Source organism: Rousettus aegyptiacus, unplaced genomic scaffold, assembly GCF_014176215.1.
Source record: "Rousettus aegyptiacus isolate mRouAeg1 unplaced genomic scaffold, mRouAeg1.p scaffold_m13_p_4, whole genome shotgun sequence".
NCBI lineage: Eukaryota > Metazoa > Chordata > Mammalia > Chiroptera > Pteropodidae > Rousettus > Rousettus aegyptiacus.
This window is the reverse complement of record NW_023416307.1, coordinates 40,525,037-40,540,734: the sequence shown is the minus strand read 5'-3', so window position 1 is coordinate 40,540,734 and position 15,698 is coordinate 40,525,037. Positions and strand designations below refer to the sequence as shown.

The following is a 15,698-nucleotide window of genomic DNA, read 5'->3' as shown; positions in this document are numbered from 1 at the left end:
TATCATTAAACATTTTTAGGGTTTTAATTAAACAAAACCAAGTCCTGTACTGTGCTATTCCAGAAATCAAACAAAACCAAGTGAGATCAAGGTTTTTTTTTAATTTTGTTTGGTTTTTTTTAAAGCAGTTTTAGGTAAATTTATGAAAGAATCTTCCAAAAGTTTATTTACTAAATGGATAAATGTATTGTTTTGAGAATTACTGTGCTCCATGGTGATGGCTAAGGTTAGATTACACCTGTAAAGGATGTAGAATATAGGAATTTCATAATTCTGGGAACTTTAAATTTTATATAACTATAAGGGAGTATTTAGTATTTAAGGTAATTATTATAGTATCAAACATAGATCATTATATACCACAGAATTCAGAATACAGAGAAATCAGTATGGGCTTAAATAGCCAGGAAATGTTCTAGAAACTTGAAAAATGGAAAGAATTCAAACAAGTATTTGAGAAGGGGAAGAGCGTGAAAGAAAACACAAGAGAAGAAGGCCCAAGGCACTTCCTGGACATGAACAGACTGACCTGGCTGGATAGGATGTTCATGCAGGAGATTAGTGTGAGATAATTTAGGGGAAGTATGTTGAGTCAAAATGTGAAGAGCCTGAATAGTAGGAAGGGGAGTGTGAACTTGAACTACAGGAATTCAATCAAGTTTTCTCAAAGAGGACTAGCACAGTGATTCTTCTAGTGTAGGAAAACTATCTCATGGTGATGTGCAGAATGAGGGGAAAGGAGATAGATTAAAAAAGCAATTCAGGAGACAGAGTAGGATAACAGCTGACCAAGAGTGGAAAGGGTGAAAAGTAGAATATAAGAAATACTATGAAGAAAGAATAATGGTCTGCATAAATGAATATTTAGAAGAGGAAAGAATGAAAGATGGCTCTGCAAGTTAACACAGAAATAACAGGGAAAATGATACTCCATACAAATAAAGATCATGTGTCACAATATAGGTGTTTAAGGACTCAAGGCCAATCAATACATAAAAAATAGAAAAATCAAGTTCTCCAAAAAACCTGACAAGAAATGCTTTAAATACTGTCATTTTAAAACACTGTGCCTCATGATCACTATGCTCCTACAACTGAAACTGGTATATTATTGTATGGCAACTATAATTGAAAAACAAACAAACAAACATTATATTGTACAATGTAAATACAAGCAACTAATTGCCTATTATATTTCAATAAAGCTGGAAAAAAGATACTGTGTTTCAATCTTCTACCAGGAACTAAATGATACTGGACAATATAATATATATGAAAATTATGTAAACAATTCCCTTTATTTTAGGGATTAGGGCTGTGCCCAGTGCAATATAAAATGGTATGTGTGGAACTTAAAATAAGATAAAAGGAAAGCAAAACCAATTTAGGACTTCCTCTAAGTGGAACCATATCCTGTCCCTCTGACCGAAGTGGTCATATGTTCTTTATTTGGTTTGAGTTCTTCTCTGAGGTCATAAGGCAATCTAGTCTAATGGTAATCTCTAGAAAAAAATTTAAAAATGAAGTTAAAAGTGCTGCCTATCACCAATGGAGGGCAAATTTCAGCATGCCTTCAGGTTGAAAAGGTACATTTGCAGAACAAAGGGAACAAAAGCAGAATTCTGCAGATGTATTCTGATTCATTTAGTTCCATTTTAGGAATCGTTAATGTTAAGAGTGTGACAAACCACAAAGTAAGGGTGCTTTGGGAGAAGTTCAATATTAGGGTTATTTTATACGTATAGAAAATGTACGTTAAGAAAGGGCCTGGGGAACATTAAAAAATGGTCTTCCAACTATAAAAGTTAAATATGATTATATAAATTTGGAAAAAATATTTTTAAAAACACACATAGGGAAAAAAAGGGCAGGGAAAATATCTCACAATATCATTACTTCAATTACATACTCTAACATTTTGGTATTTCTTTTGTCCCCCCCACCCCTCCATTTAAAATCACGGTTGACCTCATACTACACATATAGTTTTATACTCTTTTCACTTACTATATAAAGGCAATTCTCCCCCCCCCCATGTACAGAAAATACTTTGTAAAATATAATTTATAATGGCTACAAAACAAATCATGTGGATATATCAGCAAAAGACTTCTTACAATACAAATCAATAGTTTTACAACCTTGTATAGTATTTTATATTTTCTAAAACATGTTCACTTCTATCTTTATCCTTAGGACATAAACATATTCTTTACTCTCATGAGACAGACAAGTCTTATTACAATAATTCCTCTCTTAAAAAATCATCGACAAATTATACTACTTTCAGTGAAACTTAGTAAAATGAAGTCAATTCGACTGTAATAGGCTAATTGATATAAACAAGAGTTAAGTTTCTACGGTATCTCACTGACAACGAAATGACAATGAACAAAACAATGTTATTTAAAGACCTGCAGAATTTGCCTCATTTTAAAGAAAGGTTAAGTAGATTTTTTCAAAAAAAGATTAGGCCCAGGGAACATAATAACAGTAAGATCTGGTCAGAAATTCAAGTCCTCTGATTATGTGACAAGTTCATCTTTTTAAAGAATTAATACATTCAACCTTCAGAAGACAAGAATGCTGCAGCGGGAAGCAGGACACACTCAAAGAGGTTTATCCCGATCCCTATCCTTGGCCACTCCTCTAAGAAGGCCTATGTACCCCGTGAAAAGAGATAACTTCATTTCCAGGGAGCGATGTTTTGTTACAATACCTTCAGATTATGTATGATATCTATCCTCTTGTTCTGGCTGTCCTTAAAGTGAACTTGAACTCTGACGGGAAACTCACCCCAGCCTCTTCTGGTCAGGTGAAAAGGGGGTTCCCTAGGGAACAGCATTTATTAACATATTAATCCACATGTAATCATTCTAAGAAGAAAAAGTTTTCTCATAATGGATAAATGAGAAATTTACATCCTTCTGACAATCATTTTACATTTCCTCATTTGAAGCTAAATCAATACGCTAAATTACACTAAAATGCTAAATTATAAAAGAAAAATTCAACTCAAACCTATATTAAACTTTCAATTACTGAATACTTAGAACAAAGACACTTATACCATATAATCCAATGTCATTATTTTCACAGAGAACTAAGGTGATCTGATGGATGCTACAACATTAGAGTCAGAATCCTTACATGGTATTAGGAAGACACAGACTGTGAGGTATATGTTCCCTACCCTAGACATTCATATTTATTCCTCCACTCTGGCAAAAATGAAATAAATCATGACTGCTCAACTTGAAAGTGACAATTTATTTTTTTTATTTTTAAAATTAAATTTATTGGAGTGACATTAATAACATTATATAAGTTTCAAGTGCACAATTCTATAATACAACACCTGTATATTGCATTGTGTGTTCACCACCCAAGGTCTAGTCTCCTCCTGTCTCCATATATTTGACCCTTTACCTTCTTCATCTTCCTCCCATCCCGCTTCCCCTCTGGAAATCACCCTTCTGTTGTCTGTGTCTATGAGTTTGATTGTTTTGTTTATTCGTTTGTTGCTGTTTTATATCTCATGCATGAGTAAAATCATATGGTTCTTAGAAAGTGACAATTTATCTAAACTGTCTGTTAAGAGGACTTACAAGATCATATGTTTACAATATGATCTTCCCCAAATATTGACTATGATTTTAGTGAATGGAAAGGAACATGTGTGAATGACAATTGGACTAGAGACTTTTTGTGAATGAAAGAAAAAAAAATTGATGAAAAAAGAGACTGGCAAACTTAATAATTAGTGTTGGGTACATCAGGATTCTATATAGTCTACTTTTTTTATATGTTTGGGGTTTTCCATCATAAAAAACTTAAAAATTTAATTGAGAGACTTTCAAGTACTCAAAAATAATATGGTTTAAGTTAATGGGGGAAAGAAAGAATGATTTAAAATGAAAATGTTTACTATGAATCACTGGCTTGGAGTTACTGTAATGAGAGAAGAGGCCAAGATTGTAGGGAGAAGGGAACTTTCAGTGGGATGTGCTTGTGGAAAACTAAGGAGGGACATTAATGCAGTAAGAGCAGAGTCCAAAAATACAACCTGGGAGGAGTCTAACAACAGACCTGAATTATCAAGCACAGCGCCAGAGGTTACCAGAAGAGCCCAAGACAAAAAAAAAAAAAAAAAAAAAAAAAATCCCTATGTATAACAGTACCCTGGAAAAAAGAGAAAGCTACAGCTATGTTATAAAAGGAAGAGTAAAGAAAACATAGAAAACTGGAATGCCTGGATGGAAGAAACCAGTTGAACACCAGTTGAATTAGTCAGAAATATAGCCATGATGTGGCATAAACTAAAAGATAGGCTTGAGGTCAAATGAGAAGACTGATGTATAATAGTAGTTCTAAAAGGGATCCGAAGCCAGAGATACAGTGGGGCCTAGAGGCATGGTGTACTTAAAAATAATAATCAGAAGAAATGCAATTGATAAGTTTGGTTCTTTAGATTTCAATAAAGCTAAATAGCCTAAATTCATTTTGCAATATGCAGCAATTACATTGTTAGTATACTGAATTTCTCTTACAATGTATATAGTAAATTAGCCGTATTCCCCAATTGATGCACATAGGCTAAACTCTAGAGAATGGACGGGAAGGACTGCTACCAGGGAAGACAAATGGCATAAAGAAGTTCATTTATTATAAACAGAAGATACTCCAGATGGATAAGATGAAAGAGAAATTTGAAGAGGAGTTATTCTATGATCTTTTTCTCGGATTTCCTCAGATTTTGTGGTAACACATCCTGTTCTGTGATTTGCCACAACTTTACCTCTGGATGAACAGAGATTTCTTAGTAAATACAATTTCACATATCACTGCATGATACTTTTATACAACTTAAAGAAATCAGAATTTCACAAATTCCAATTCTTGGGGGGAGAAATGAGAAAAAAAACAGGCATTAGCTTGCATCGTTAAGTATTAGAAATTTAATGTAATACGGTTTTAACCTCATTTTTGGTAAATATGGTATTATCATCAATAATAAATATGACTAAATACATCTTAACCAATTCACATGATTTATATTAAATAAAATATTTTACTAAGACTGTGCTTATTTTTTACCATACACAGAAATTTCTTGCTGATCTAGACACTGAAACATATTCTTTTTATTATTTATATTTTTATAGACAGAAGTTTTTAAATGCATCTATTTTTCACTGAACTTACTAAAATATCTGTATTAAAACACTGGGCTAATTTGGAGTCAGGATATCTAAACTCAGAAAATACTGTCACTCTATAAGCTATCTCAAACTACAAAACATTGTTAATATGCTAAACAGTCAAGTAAATAATCATTTACTGTAATTTAACCTTTGGAAGAGACTAGGGCAAAGAAGGATTCATTGAGGAAGTAACCTCTGCGTTAGGTCCTAAAGGATAAAGGGCAGACCTTTAGAAAGATAGCTACATTGCATGTGTGTGTATACATACGCGCATGTGTGTGCATTTATGCATGTGTATGTGAAGAAGATGGACAGCAGGAAGATGAATTGAGAGATCAGGGTTTTTTGTTTGTTTGTTAACGCCTATAGCACCTGGCATTCAGAGGTAGTCTCCCATCCAAGTACTAACCAGGCCCGACCCTGCTTAGCTTCCGAGATCAGAAGAGATTGGGCATGTTCAGTGTGGCATGGCCGTTCAGGGTTTTTTATGAACTGTCTATATGCATATCAAAGTCCTTAAGAATGATGGCAAGAGAAGCAGTAGAGAAAAAATTGGTATACTAGGTACTAAAACTGTTTTTGAAAGAGAGGAGTGACTGGGAAATTAGAAGATGCCTACGACAAGGAGGAACAGCAGGTCATAGGATGCTTCAAAAAAGTGGAGGTTTTTTAAGGAGGAGGGAAAAGTTATGGAAGCCACAAATGTGAACAAGAAAGACACACACTCCACTCCTAAACAACAGTACATGGGGTGTCAGAGAAAAAAACAGCTGCCACTTCTAAGCTGTTCTCAGGAGAAGTAGTGTTCTTAGGAGATAGCCACATTTTGTTTAAGACTCAGGAGTAGAGGGCATGTCCCGAAGAGAGCTGAGGATGTAGGAGATTTCATTGATAATAAACCACAACTATTCCTATAATACATTCATACAAAGAATGTATATGTGCTATGTTACATCATATAAAGATATAAAGACTACACCTAAATAAAACAGATTTCAGAACAGTATATACAACATTACCCTATCTTTGTGAAATAATAGCAAGAAATAGCAACTATATTAGATTAATACATTCAAAAAATATATCATTGGGGTTACTTCTGAGACGGTGAGATCATGAAGAACTTTCAACATTAAATATTTCTGTAATGTTAAAATCCTATGTTTAATTCTTATTTCTAGAGAACAGAACCAGCGAATATAATTTGTACAGTAACAATCTGACAAGAGGAGTCAATGCCTATTCAGTGAGAGTTATCTGCAAGAGTGAACCACAGCTAAAACTACATTGTGACTCAGAGCCAAAGCTGAGTAAATTATTAACAATAACAAGAATTTCAAGGGAGTGTTTTCAAGTTAAATCACTTTTTTCCACTTCAATAAATCTGTACTTCTTAGGTTAAATCACTCAAGTGTGCTTACCTAACTTCCACAAGGTCATTTGGTTTATAGCTGGGATGAAGGAAGAACCAAACTTTCTTGACAAAATGATTAATGCTAGGTTCTCTACGAGATCCTCGAACATATACCATCCACTTATGGGTTGATTGGTCATTTTCTTCTCTCTTATCAGGAGGTATATACCTAGAGAAGAAGGAAGGAATTGGAATTATTTTTTTCTGTTAAAAACCTAACAAAACAACTATTACTTATAATGAGATTAAAAATCGATTACAAAAAGAAAACTGGAAAATTAAAAAATATGTGGAGATTAAACAACATGTTACTGAACCACTAATGAGTCAAAGAAGAAATCAAAAGAAATAAAAAAATATCTTGAGACAAGTGAAAATGGAACTACAACACACCAAAACTTAAGGCCTACGGCAAAAGTAGTTCTAAGGAAGTTTATAGCAATAAATGCCTATATTAAGAAAAAAGAAAGATCTCAACTAACTAACCTAACTTTATACCCCAAAGAACCAGAAAAACAATCTAGACTGAAGTTAGTAGGAAGGAGGAAATAACAAAGAACAGAGTGAAAATGGAGACTAAAGTGACCAAAAAAAAAAAAAAAATGATCAAAGAAACTAAGAGCTCATTTTTTGAAAAGATAAACAAAATAGAAAAATCTTTAGTTATAATTACCAAGAAAAAAGAGACAATTCAAATAAATAAAATTGTAAATGACAGAGGAGATGCTGCAGCTGATACCACTCAAATAAAATGGATAAGAGACTATGAACAATTAAATGTCAACAAATTGGGCAACCTAGAAGAAATGAATAAATTCCTAGAAAAAAACCAAGGCTGAATCATAAAGAAACAGAAAATTGGAAGAGAACAATTATCAGCAAGAAGATTGAATCAGTAATCAAAACCACCCAAAAAAGAAAATTCCAGGACCAAATGGCTTAAAGAATTTTACTAAACATTTAAGGGATAACTGATAATACTTCTCTAACTCTTCCAAAAATAGATGAGGATGGAACACTTACAAAACACATTTTATGAAGCCTGTCTTACCCTGATTCCAAAGCTAAACAAGCACACGAAAAGAAAAGAAAATTACAGGACAATGTCCCTGGTAAACACTGATGCAAAATCCTCAACCAAATATTAACAAAATGCAACACTACATTAAAAAGGATCATACATTCTGATCAAGTGGGATTTATTCTGGGCAGGCAAGGATGGCTTGAAATCTGCAAATCGATCAGTGTTATATATATCACATTAATTAAATGAAGGATAAAAATCTTATGATTATCTCGATAGACGCAGAAAAAACATTTAACAAAATTCAACATCCATTCATGATAAAAATTCTCAGTAAATGGGTAGACAGCATAACTCAACACAATAAAGTCCATATACAACAAGCCCACAGCTAATATACTCAACAGTGAAAAACTAAAAGCTTTCCTCTAAGATCAAGAACAAGACAAGGATGCCTATCCTAATCATTTTTGTTCAACAAAGTACTGGAAGTCCTAGATGGAGCAACTAGGCAAGAAAAATAAAAGGTATCCAAATCAGAAAGGAAGAACTAAAACTATCTCCATTTGCATATAACATGATATTATATATAGAAAACACTAAAGACTCTACTCGAAAACTATCAGAACAAGTGAATTCAGTAAAGTTGCAGGATACAAAATTAACATAAAAAATCACTTGTGATTCTATACACTAACAATAACCTAACAGAATGAGAAACTGAGACAATTCCATTTACAACAGCATCAAAAACAATAAAATATTTAGCAATAAATTTTGATCAAGATGGTGAGACCTGTACACTGAAAACTATAAGATACTGATAAAAGAAACTGAAGATACAAATAAATGAAAAGATATTTCATGCTCGTGGATTGGAAAAATTAATATTGTTAAAATGTCCACACCACCCAAAGTGATCTACAGATTCAATGCAATCCTTATCAAAATTCCAATAAAATTTTTCACAGAAATAGTAAAAATAATCCTAAAATTTGTATGGAACCACAAAAGACCTCAAATAGCCAAAGCAATCTTGAGAAAGAAGAAAGCTGGAGGTGTTCCACTGACTGATTTCAAACTGTATTACAAAGCTATAGTAATCAACACAGTATAATACTGGCATAAAAATGGACACTGATCAATGGAACGGAACAGAGCCCAGAAATAAAGCCATGTTTATGTGGTCAATTAATTTATGACAAAGGAGCTAAGGTACACAATGGGGAAAGGATAGTTTCGATAAATGGTCTTGGAAAAAAAGGCGGCCTTATGCAAAAGAATGAAAACCTATCTTTAACACACATGAAAATCAACTCAAATTGGATTAATGACTTAAAGACCTGAAGCCATAAAACTCCTAAAATAAAACACTAAATGTAGCTCCTAGGAAATGACTTTTTCGATTTAACGCTAAAAGCTAAAATAAACAAGTGGGTCTACATCAAACTAAAAAAACTTCTGCACAGGAAAGAAAATCATCAGAAGAATAAAAAGGCCACCTATGGAATGGGAAAAAAATATTTGCAAATCATATATCTAGTAAGTGGTTAATATTCAAAATAAGTAAAGAACTCACACAATTCAACAGCAAGAAAAAAATCCAATTTAAAAATGGGTAGAACTGAATTAACATTTTTTCAAAGAAGACATACAAATGGTCAACAGGCACATGAAAAGGTGTTCAACACCATAAATCATCATGGAAACACAAATCGAAAGCACGATGCATCATCACCTCACACCGGTTAGAATGGCTATCATCAAAAATACAAGAATTAACTAGAATTCGGAAGAACATGGAGAAAAGGGAATCACTGTGCATTGTTGGTGGGAATGTAAATTGTTGCAGCCACTATAAAAAATAGTATGGAGGTTCCTCAAACACTTAAAAATAAAGAACTACCTCATTTTTGTGTATATGTGCAAAGGCAATGAAAACAGGAAACTGAAGAGACATCTGTACTTCCATGTTTAATACAGCATTATTTATAATAGCCAAGATGCGGAAACCTAAGTGTGTATCAACAGATGAATGGATAAAGAAGATGTGATGAATATATACTTTTATATATATTCAGCCACAAGAAAGAAGGAAATCCTGCATTTGTGACAACAAAGATGGACCTTGAGGGCATTATGCTAAGTGAAATAAGCCAAAATGAGAAAGACAAATACTACATGGTATCAATTATATGTAGAATCTTTAAAAAAGTCAAATAGAAACAGTAGAAAAATGGTTACCAGGGGCTGAGGGTTGAAGGAAATAAGAGAGAGGTTGGTAAAAGGGTTCTCTGAACTATAATATAAATGAGGTCTAAGGATCTAATGCATAACATGATGAATATAGCTGATAACATCATATCGTACAACTGAAACTTTCTGAGAACAGAAATTAAAGTTTCTCATTCAAAAAAATAATAAATATGTGAGGTGATGATGGGTATATGAATTTGATGAGAAAAATCCTTTCAAAATGTATACATATATCAAATCACAATGTACACTTTAAGTATCTTACACTTTTGTCGAATATACCTCAATAAAGCTGAAAAATTTTTTAATTACAAAATTAAAATTTTGGCAAAACTTAACAGCTATATCACCTATCAGGAAAGTGAGTTGTTGTAGTTAATCCTTTTCTTTTAAAGATATGTTTGGTCTAGGGGGCATTGCCTTAAAGTTTGTTTTCTGATTATTATGCAACTAAAAAAAAAATTATGGGTTAGGGAACCATTAGCCTTTAGGCTGATTTCATGAGGTTTCAGAGTGCTGGAACTTTGGACTCTCTGGTTCCTATTCATTGCTGCAAGGTTACAACTGGGTTGGTAACAAGCCATTTCCTTAATTCCTGACCATGGTAAAAAAAAACTAGCATCTTTAGCCCTCCTTTTTGTAGTTCTGCCTTTATTTCATGAGGCACCCTTATTACATTCTATTGAAAAATACAGTCATAGCCTTCTATACAGTCATCTATGCCTATAGTTATCCTTAGTAATGCAGTGGGCCTAGTTGCCTAACCTACTTGTTCTTGAGCAGTATTCTTGACAAGTCTTGACTCTTTGTTCTTCCAATATAAAAATCAAGCCTGTGGATTTTATGAACCTGTTGGGATTTTAATCAGAATATCCACGTATCAATTTGAAGAGAAGTAATATCTTTATAATACTAAGCCTTCCTATCCATGAACATGGTACACTGCTCTACCTAGTTCTTAGATGCCTTTTATAGTTTTCACAATCCTTCATGAAAGGCCATGACTTTTATTCATTATCTTTTATTGCTGTAGTAAATATATCTTTTTAAAATCATGTTTACTAAGTTTGTGCCTGTCACACAGAAACAAATGACTTCTATATTCAATAACCTTGCCAAGCTCTCTTATTAACTATTAAACTTTACTGAAAAATTTTTTTAGATTTTTCTAAGTAAACAATCATATCATGTTAATAATGACATTTTATTTTCTAACCCACATACTTTTAATTTTTTTAATCTGACTATATAACTATCTCCAAGTACAATGCCGAATAGGAATACTGATACCAGGCATTGCTTGTCTTGTTTCTAATCCTAAAGGGAGGACTTTTAAGTTTACCATTGAATATGATATTTGCTTTAGGTTTTTTGAAGATATTCGTTATCTGAGTAACTAAAGTCCAAGTCAGCCATAAGAATTTATCACAAATGGGTGTTGAGTTTTGTTAAATGTTATTTCTGCATCTTTTGAGGTGATCATAATGTTTTTATCTTCTTTAATCTGTTTATGTGGTTATTATATTTACTGATTTCTAATGTTAAATCCAACTTGCAATTCTTGCTCATAATTACTAATTCGATAGCTACTGAATTCAGTTTGCTAATAAACTTTATCAGTATTTTTGCATCTATATTCATAATGTCCTATAATTTTCTTTTTCTTATGAACTCCCTATCTGGTTTTATTAATAAAGTTTGGGTCTACGGCCATGCTACCATGAATAAACCCAATCTCATCTGATCTTGGAAGCTAACCAGGGTCAGGCCTGGTTAGTACTTGGATGGGAGACCACCTAGGACCAGGTGCTGTAGGCGTAAAAAAAAAAAAAAAAAAAGGGACTGTAAGCTGACAAGGTCCTTGCAATGTGTGAGGTCAACCAAGGGTTGCCTCGCCTAAAAAATTAAAAAAAAAAAAGTTTGGATACCCTCATAATGTAAATTGACAAGTACTGTCTCTTTTTCCCCCAGAAGATTTTCCATACAACTTGAAATATCTGTTCACTCAGCCTATAAAGCAATCTAAGACAAGTGGTTTGGTTTGGTTTTGTGTTGGGAATGTTTTAAATATCAACAATTAAACTTAATAGTTCTAAGACTATTCAAAGTTTTTCCTTTGCCAAGTCATTTTAAATTCTATTTTTCTAGAAATTCTCTAATTCATCTAAATTTTTAAATGTATTAGCATAAAGATATATATAATTTATCTTTATAGTACATCCATAGTTTTTTTTAACATTTGTGTTTTTTCCTTAATGTCGCCAGATGTATGCTGTTTTTTTAATTTCTTTGCTTCTCTCACTGTATTCTTTTGTCTAAGTGATGTTTATTTCATTAATTTTATTATTATTTATGCCTACAGCACTTATTTCATTAATTTTAAGCTTTTCTTCTACTGAACTCATTTAAGACTATACATTTCCCTTTAAATATCCCTTTACTGTTATCCTACAAGTTTTATTATCTAGTTCTGATTATTTTAATGTGATTTTTCATTGACATGAGTTATTGCAAGTGTTTTGAATTTCCAGACACATAGAGGTTTTCTAGTTACTCTGTTGCCACTGGTTTTTAACTTTACTCCACCAGTGGTCAGAAAAAATATTCTGTATGATACAAGTTCTTTGATATTTGTTGACGTTTGCTTTATGGGTACTGTGTAGTCCATTTTCAGAAATGTTCCTTGTGTGCTTAAAATCTTTCAATTGTATAATGGTCTTTATGGGTACTTTAGATCAGCTTTGTTAACTGATATTCAAATTTTTTATATTCATATGGGTATTTTGCTTGATCTATCAATTACTGAGAGATACATATAGTCTTGCAGTGTGGTAATGCATTTGACAATTTCTCGTTGTGCTTCTGTGGTGGTGGTTTTTGTTTTTTCAATTTTGGTTTAGACAGACATTTTAAGACTATGTTATCAAGATTAAGTTTTATTCACATCTTCTTTGTGAATAAAACCTTTAATCATTATATAATAACCGTCTTCACCTCTATGTTTTTGGTCTTAAAGTCTATTTTGTACACTGGTTTTCTTTTGGTTAGTATCTGCCGGCTGTATCTTACATATTTGCTTACTTTTGATCTTTCTATATTTAGATGTCATTAATAACAGTTATATTTATCTCAATATAACAATTTCTGTATTTTAACTAGATAGCTAAATCTATATGCTTTTAAAATTGATGATACATTCAGATTTGTTGTTACTAAATTATTTATGTCTTTCCTCTTCTCCATATCCTTCCTTCTGCCCCTGCTTGCCCTCTTTTATAATCAAGTTCATTTCCCCTTTTCATTCAATTTATACTCCCCTTCTCCTTAAGACTTTCAAAATTTAAATCTCTATTTCTATTCTTTTAGTTGTTATCTTAGATATTCCAGCAAACGTTCTTAATAAAGTCTAAAGTAAATCAATATTTTTACCCTGTTCCAGAAGAAACAAGAACTTTACAACTTTGATGCCAATCATTCCCTCTCTACTTAAAATCTATGATTAACCAGTATTTTAATTCTAGCTGCTCTTAAAAAAAAACCCAAAACCTACAAATTAGACATAGTTGCTTTAAAATGTCTGTGACGATTTCTCCCCATTCTTCTTGTGGCCTGGTGGGTCTATCTGGATTTCTAGTTTTGGCTTTTTCTGGGCTGACTGGTCCTGTACGATAGTTAAGATCCTGACTCTAATACTTCACATTAGTTAGTCCCCTTAGCTGAATACATACTAACTCTAAAGTAATCTCTAAAACAGAAATCTAATTGCCTTAATCATATTTTATGCTTCTATTTGAATACAATTACAAAGAACATTAAGAATCTTCATTCTAGTATCCTGAGATTTTTAACATGCTTATTTCTCATTAGCAATCCATCGGCTAGGGCTTGGAAGTCCCCTTCCATTCGATTTCCCACCCCCAAGATAATTATTATAATACTAAATCCTTTTTTAATAACTGAATCTAATTACGGTTTTTATAAATATATCAATTTATTCATCAATTGAATATCTACTGAACGCCAACTACTATAAGGTACAAAACAAATAAGACATACTTCTTACCCAAAAGAGATTCTAGCCTAATTTGGGAAAAACATATGAAACTAAGAAATGACTATATGATTAAAATGACAATAGAGAACAGAAGAAATGAGGGCAGAACAGGGCAAATTAGACTTTCTAAAAAAATAATATTCTTATATAATTTGAAGATGTGTGATGTCCTTATCCATTCTAGATGCTTGGTAAAAATGATGATGCTCTCACAAGATGGCATGAGATCATATAAAGAGATATAGCCCTTTAGCTTGGAGGAATTCTGTCTTCAAGACCTGCTCTGCAACTTTTTGTTACAAATTATAAAAAACTTCAATTTGGGCAACCAAATAAACATTTTTTAGGAATTAGCTAAGGCTCCTAAAGTTAGAACTAGGTCAGAAGAAGTAAAAAGTTCCTTCAAACTTATGAAATACACCATTTGTGTAAAAGCTCATATCTTAGAAATTTGTAACAAGCACTATTTTTTTTACTCTGTCAAAAATCAGTAGACACACTAAAGCAGAGTCTCTAGACCTTAAGCTGACTTTTAAAACAACTAAGAATTTGAAAAAAAAGAATCCCTGTGGACTCTATTGTAATACTATGATAAGAGTATACCAAAGTTCTAGTAACATAAATGGATGACTAAGAATGAGACAATTCAACTGGATACTCACTTGGACACATTGCCCACTACTATTGTTTTCTTTATAAAAAGTCGTGAAGTCTCATCTCCTGTAAGGTCAGCATTCCGCTGCTCTGATTTATGAGAGCCAGGAATATTAGAAGCATCCTGAAAGAAATTATAATCAATTCAATTTTCAATGTGGACAATTTTCAATAGGCAGAAACCACAAAAACATACAAAGTACGAATGGAATAACTCAGAATTTTTTAATTACAAAATTCTCTGGCTTTGTGGAACCTCAGAGCATGAAAGATCAATTTTACTATAATTTTTGAATTAGTTTAGATAAAAAGTTTGTACAATTCCTCGTGTACATGTGTATATTTTTAACAAGCATATATATCTGTTTTGTATTTATAAATAATATGTGGAGGATATACAATAAACTATCACAGTGGTTACTCTAGGAAATGGAAATGGGCAAGGGCTCATCGGAATTTACTTTCTTTTCAATTTTCTGTATTATCAAAAAAATTTTTCAGGGAGACATAATATAAATACAATAGTTAATTTAAAGTCTGACTATGGAGATGGACTGCCAGGGTTCAAATCCATTTACTAGATGTATAATATTGGGTAATTATTTAACTCCTCTGTTTCAATTTCCTCATCTATAAAATAAGGATGATAATAGTTATCTGAAAGGACTGTTTTGTACAGTTCTTAGAAAAGTGCCTGTAATGCAGGAAGTACTAAATATTTGTTACATAAACATGAGCGTGTATATTACATAAAAGATGATCTATTTTTAAAATTCTATGATCAGTATGACCTAAATTCTTTTTAATTAAAAAAAATAAAATACAGTATTTGCCCAGAAATAGTACTGAAAAGAGACAAATAAATCCAAACTGTTCTGATTTTTGAGAGGTGGCATTATGAATGACTTTTCTATTCTTTACTCTTTTGTAGTTTAAAATTTTTAGCAATTGACACATATGAATTTAAAATCAGAAAAAAAAATGTTGACTTCGTTTTTATCAAAAATAAATCAAATCCTTGATGTCTGAGTATGTGGAAGGAGAACCTGAAAATTCCTCTATCACTGAACACCTCGCTGAGAAAAACCACTG

General features: G+C 32.3%; 1 protein-coding gene and 2 pseudogenes across 5 annotated transcripts in view; 1 reads left to right on the top strand and 2 right to left on the bottom strand.

The window, feature by feature from the left end:
• The window catches only part of YEATS2 (YEATS domain containing 2), a 77,499-nt gene that overhangs the window by 40,331 nt on the left and 21,470 nt on the right, over positions 1 to 15,698 (bottom strand). For all 5 annotated transcript variants that reach the window (XR_004950312.1, XM_016137994.2, XM_016137996.2 and 2 more), the window contains exons 6-8: positions 14,615 to 14,730; positions 6,626 to 6,787; positions 2,720 to 2,831 (exon numbers count right to left, since the gene is read on the bottom strand). Coding sequence is in view for 4 of the 5 variants with exons in the window: in XM_016137994.2 (XP_015993480.1) it covers positions 2,720 to 2,831; positions 6,626 to 6,787; positions 14,615 to 14,730 (390 nt within the window). In the remaining variant the exon portion in view is untranslated. The remainder of the gene's footprint in view (positions 1 to 2,719; positions 2,832 to 6,625; positions 6,788 to 14,614; positions 14,731 to 15,698) is intronic.
• On the bottom strand, positions 5,566 to 5,683 carry LOC118602183 (annotated as a pseudogene).
• Positions 11,601 to 11,716, top strand: LOC118602688 (annotated as a pseudogene).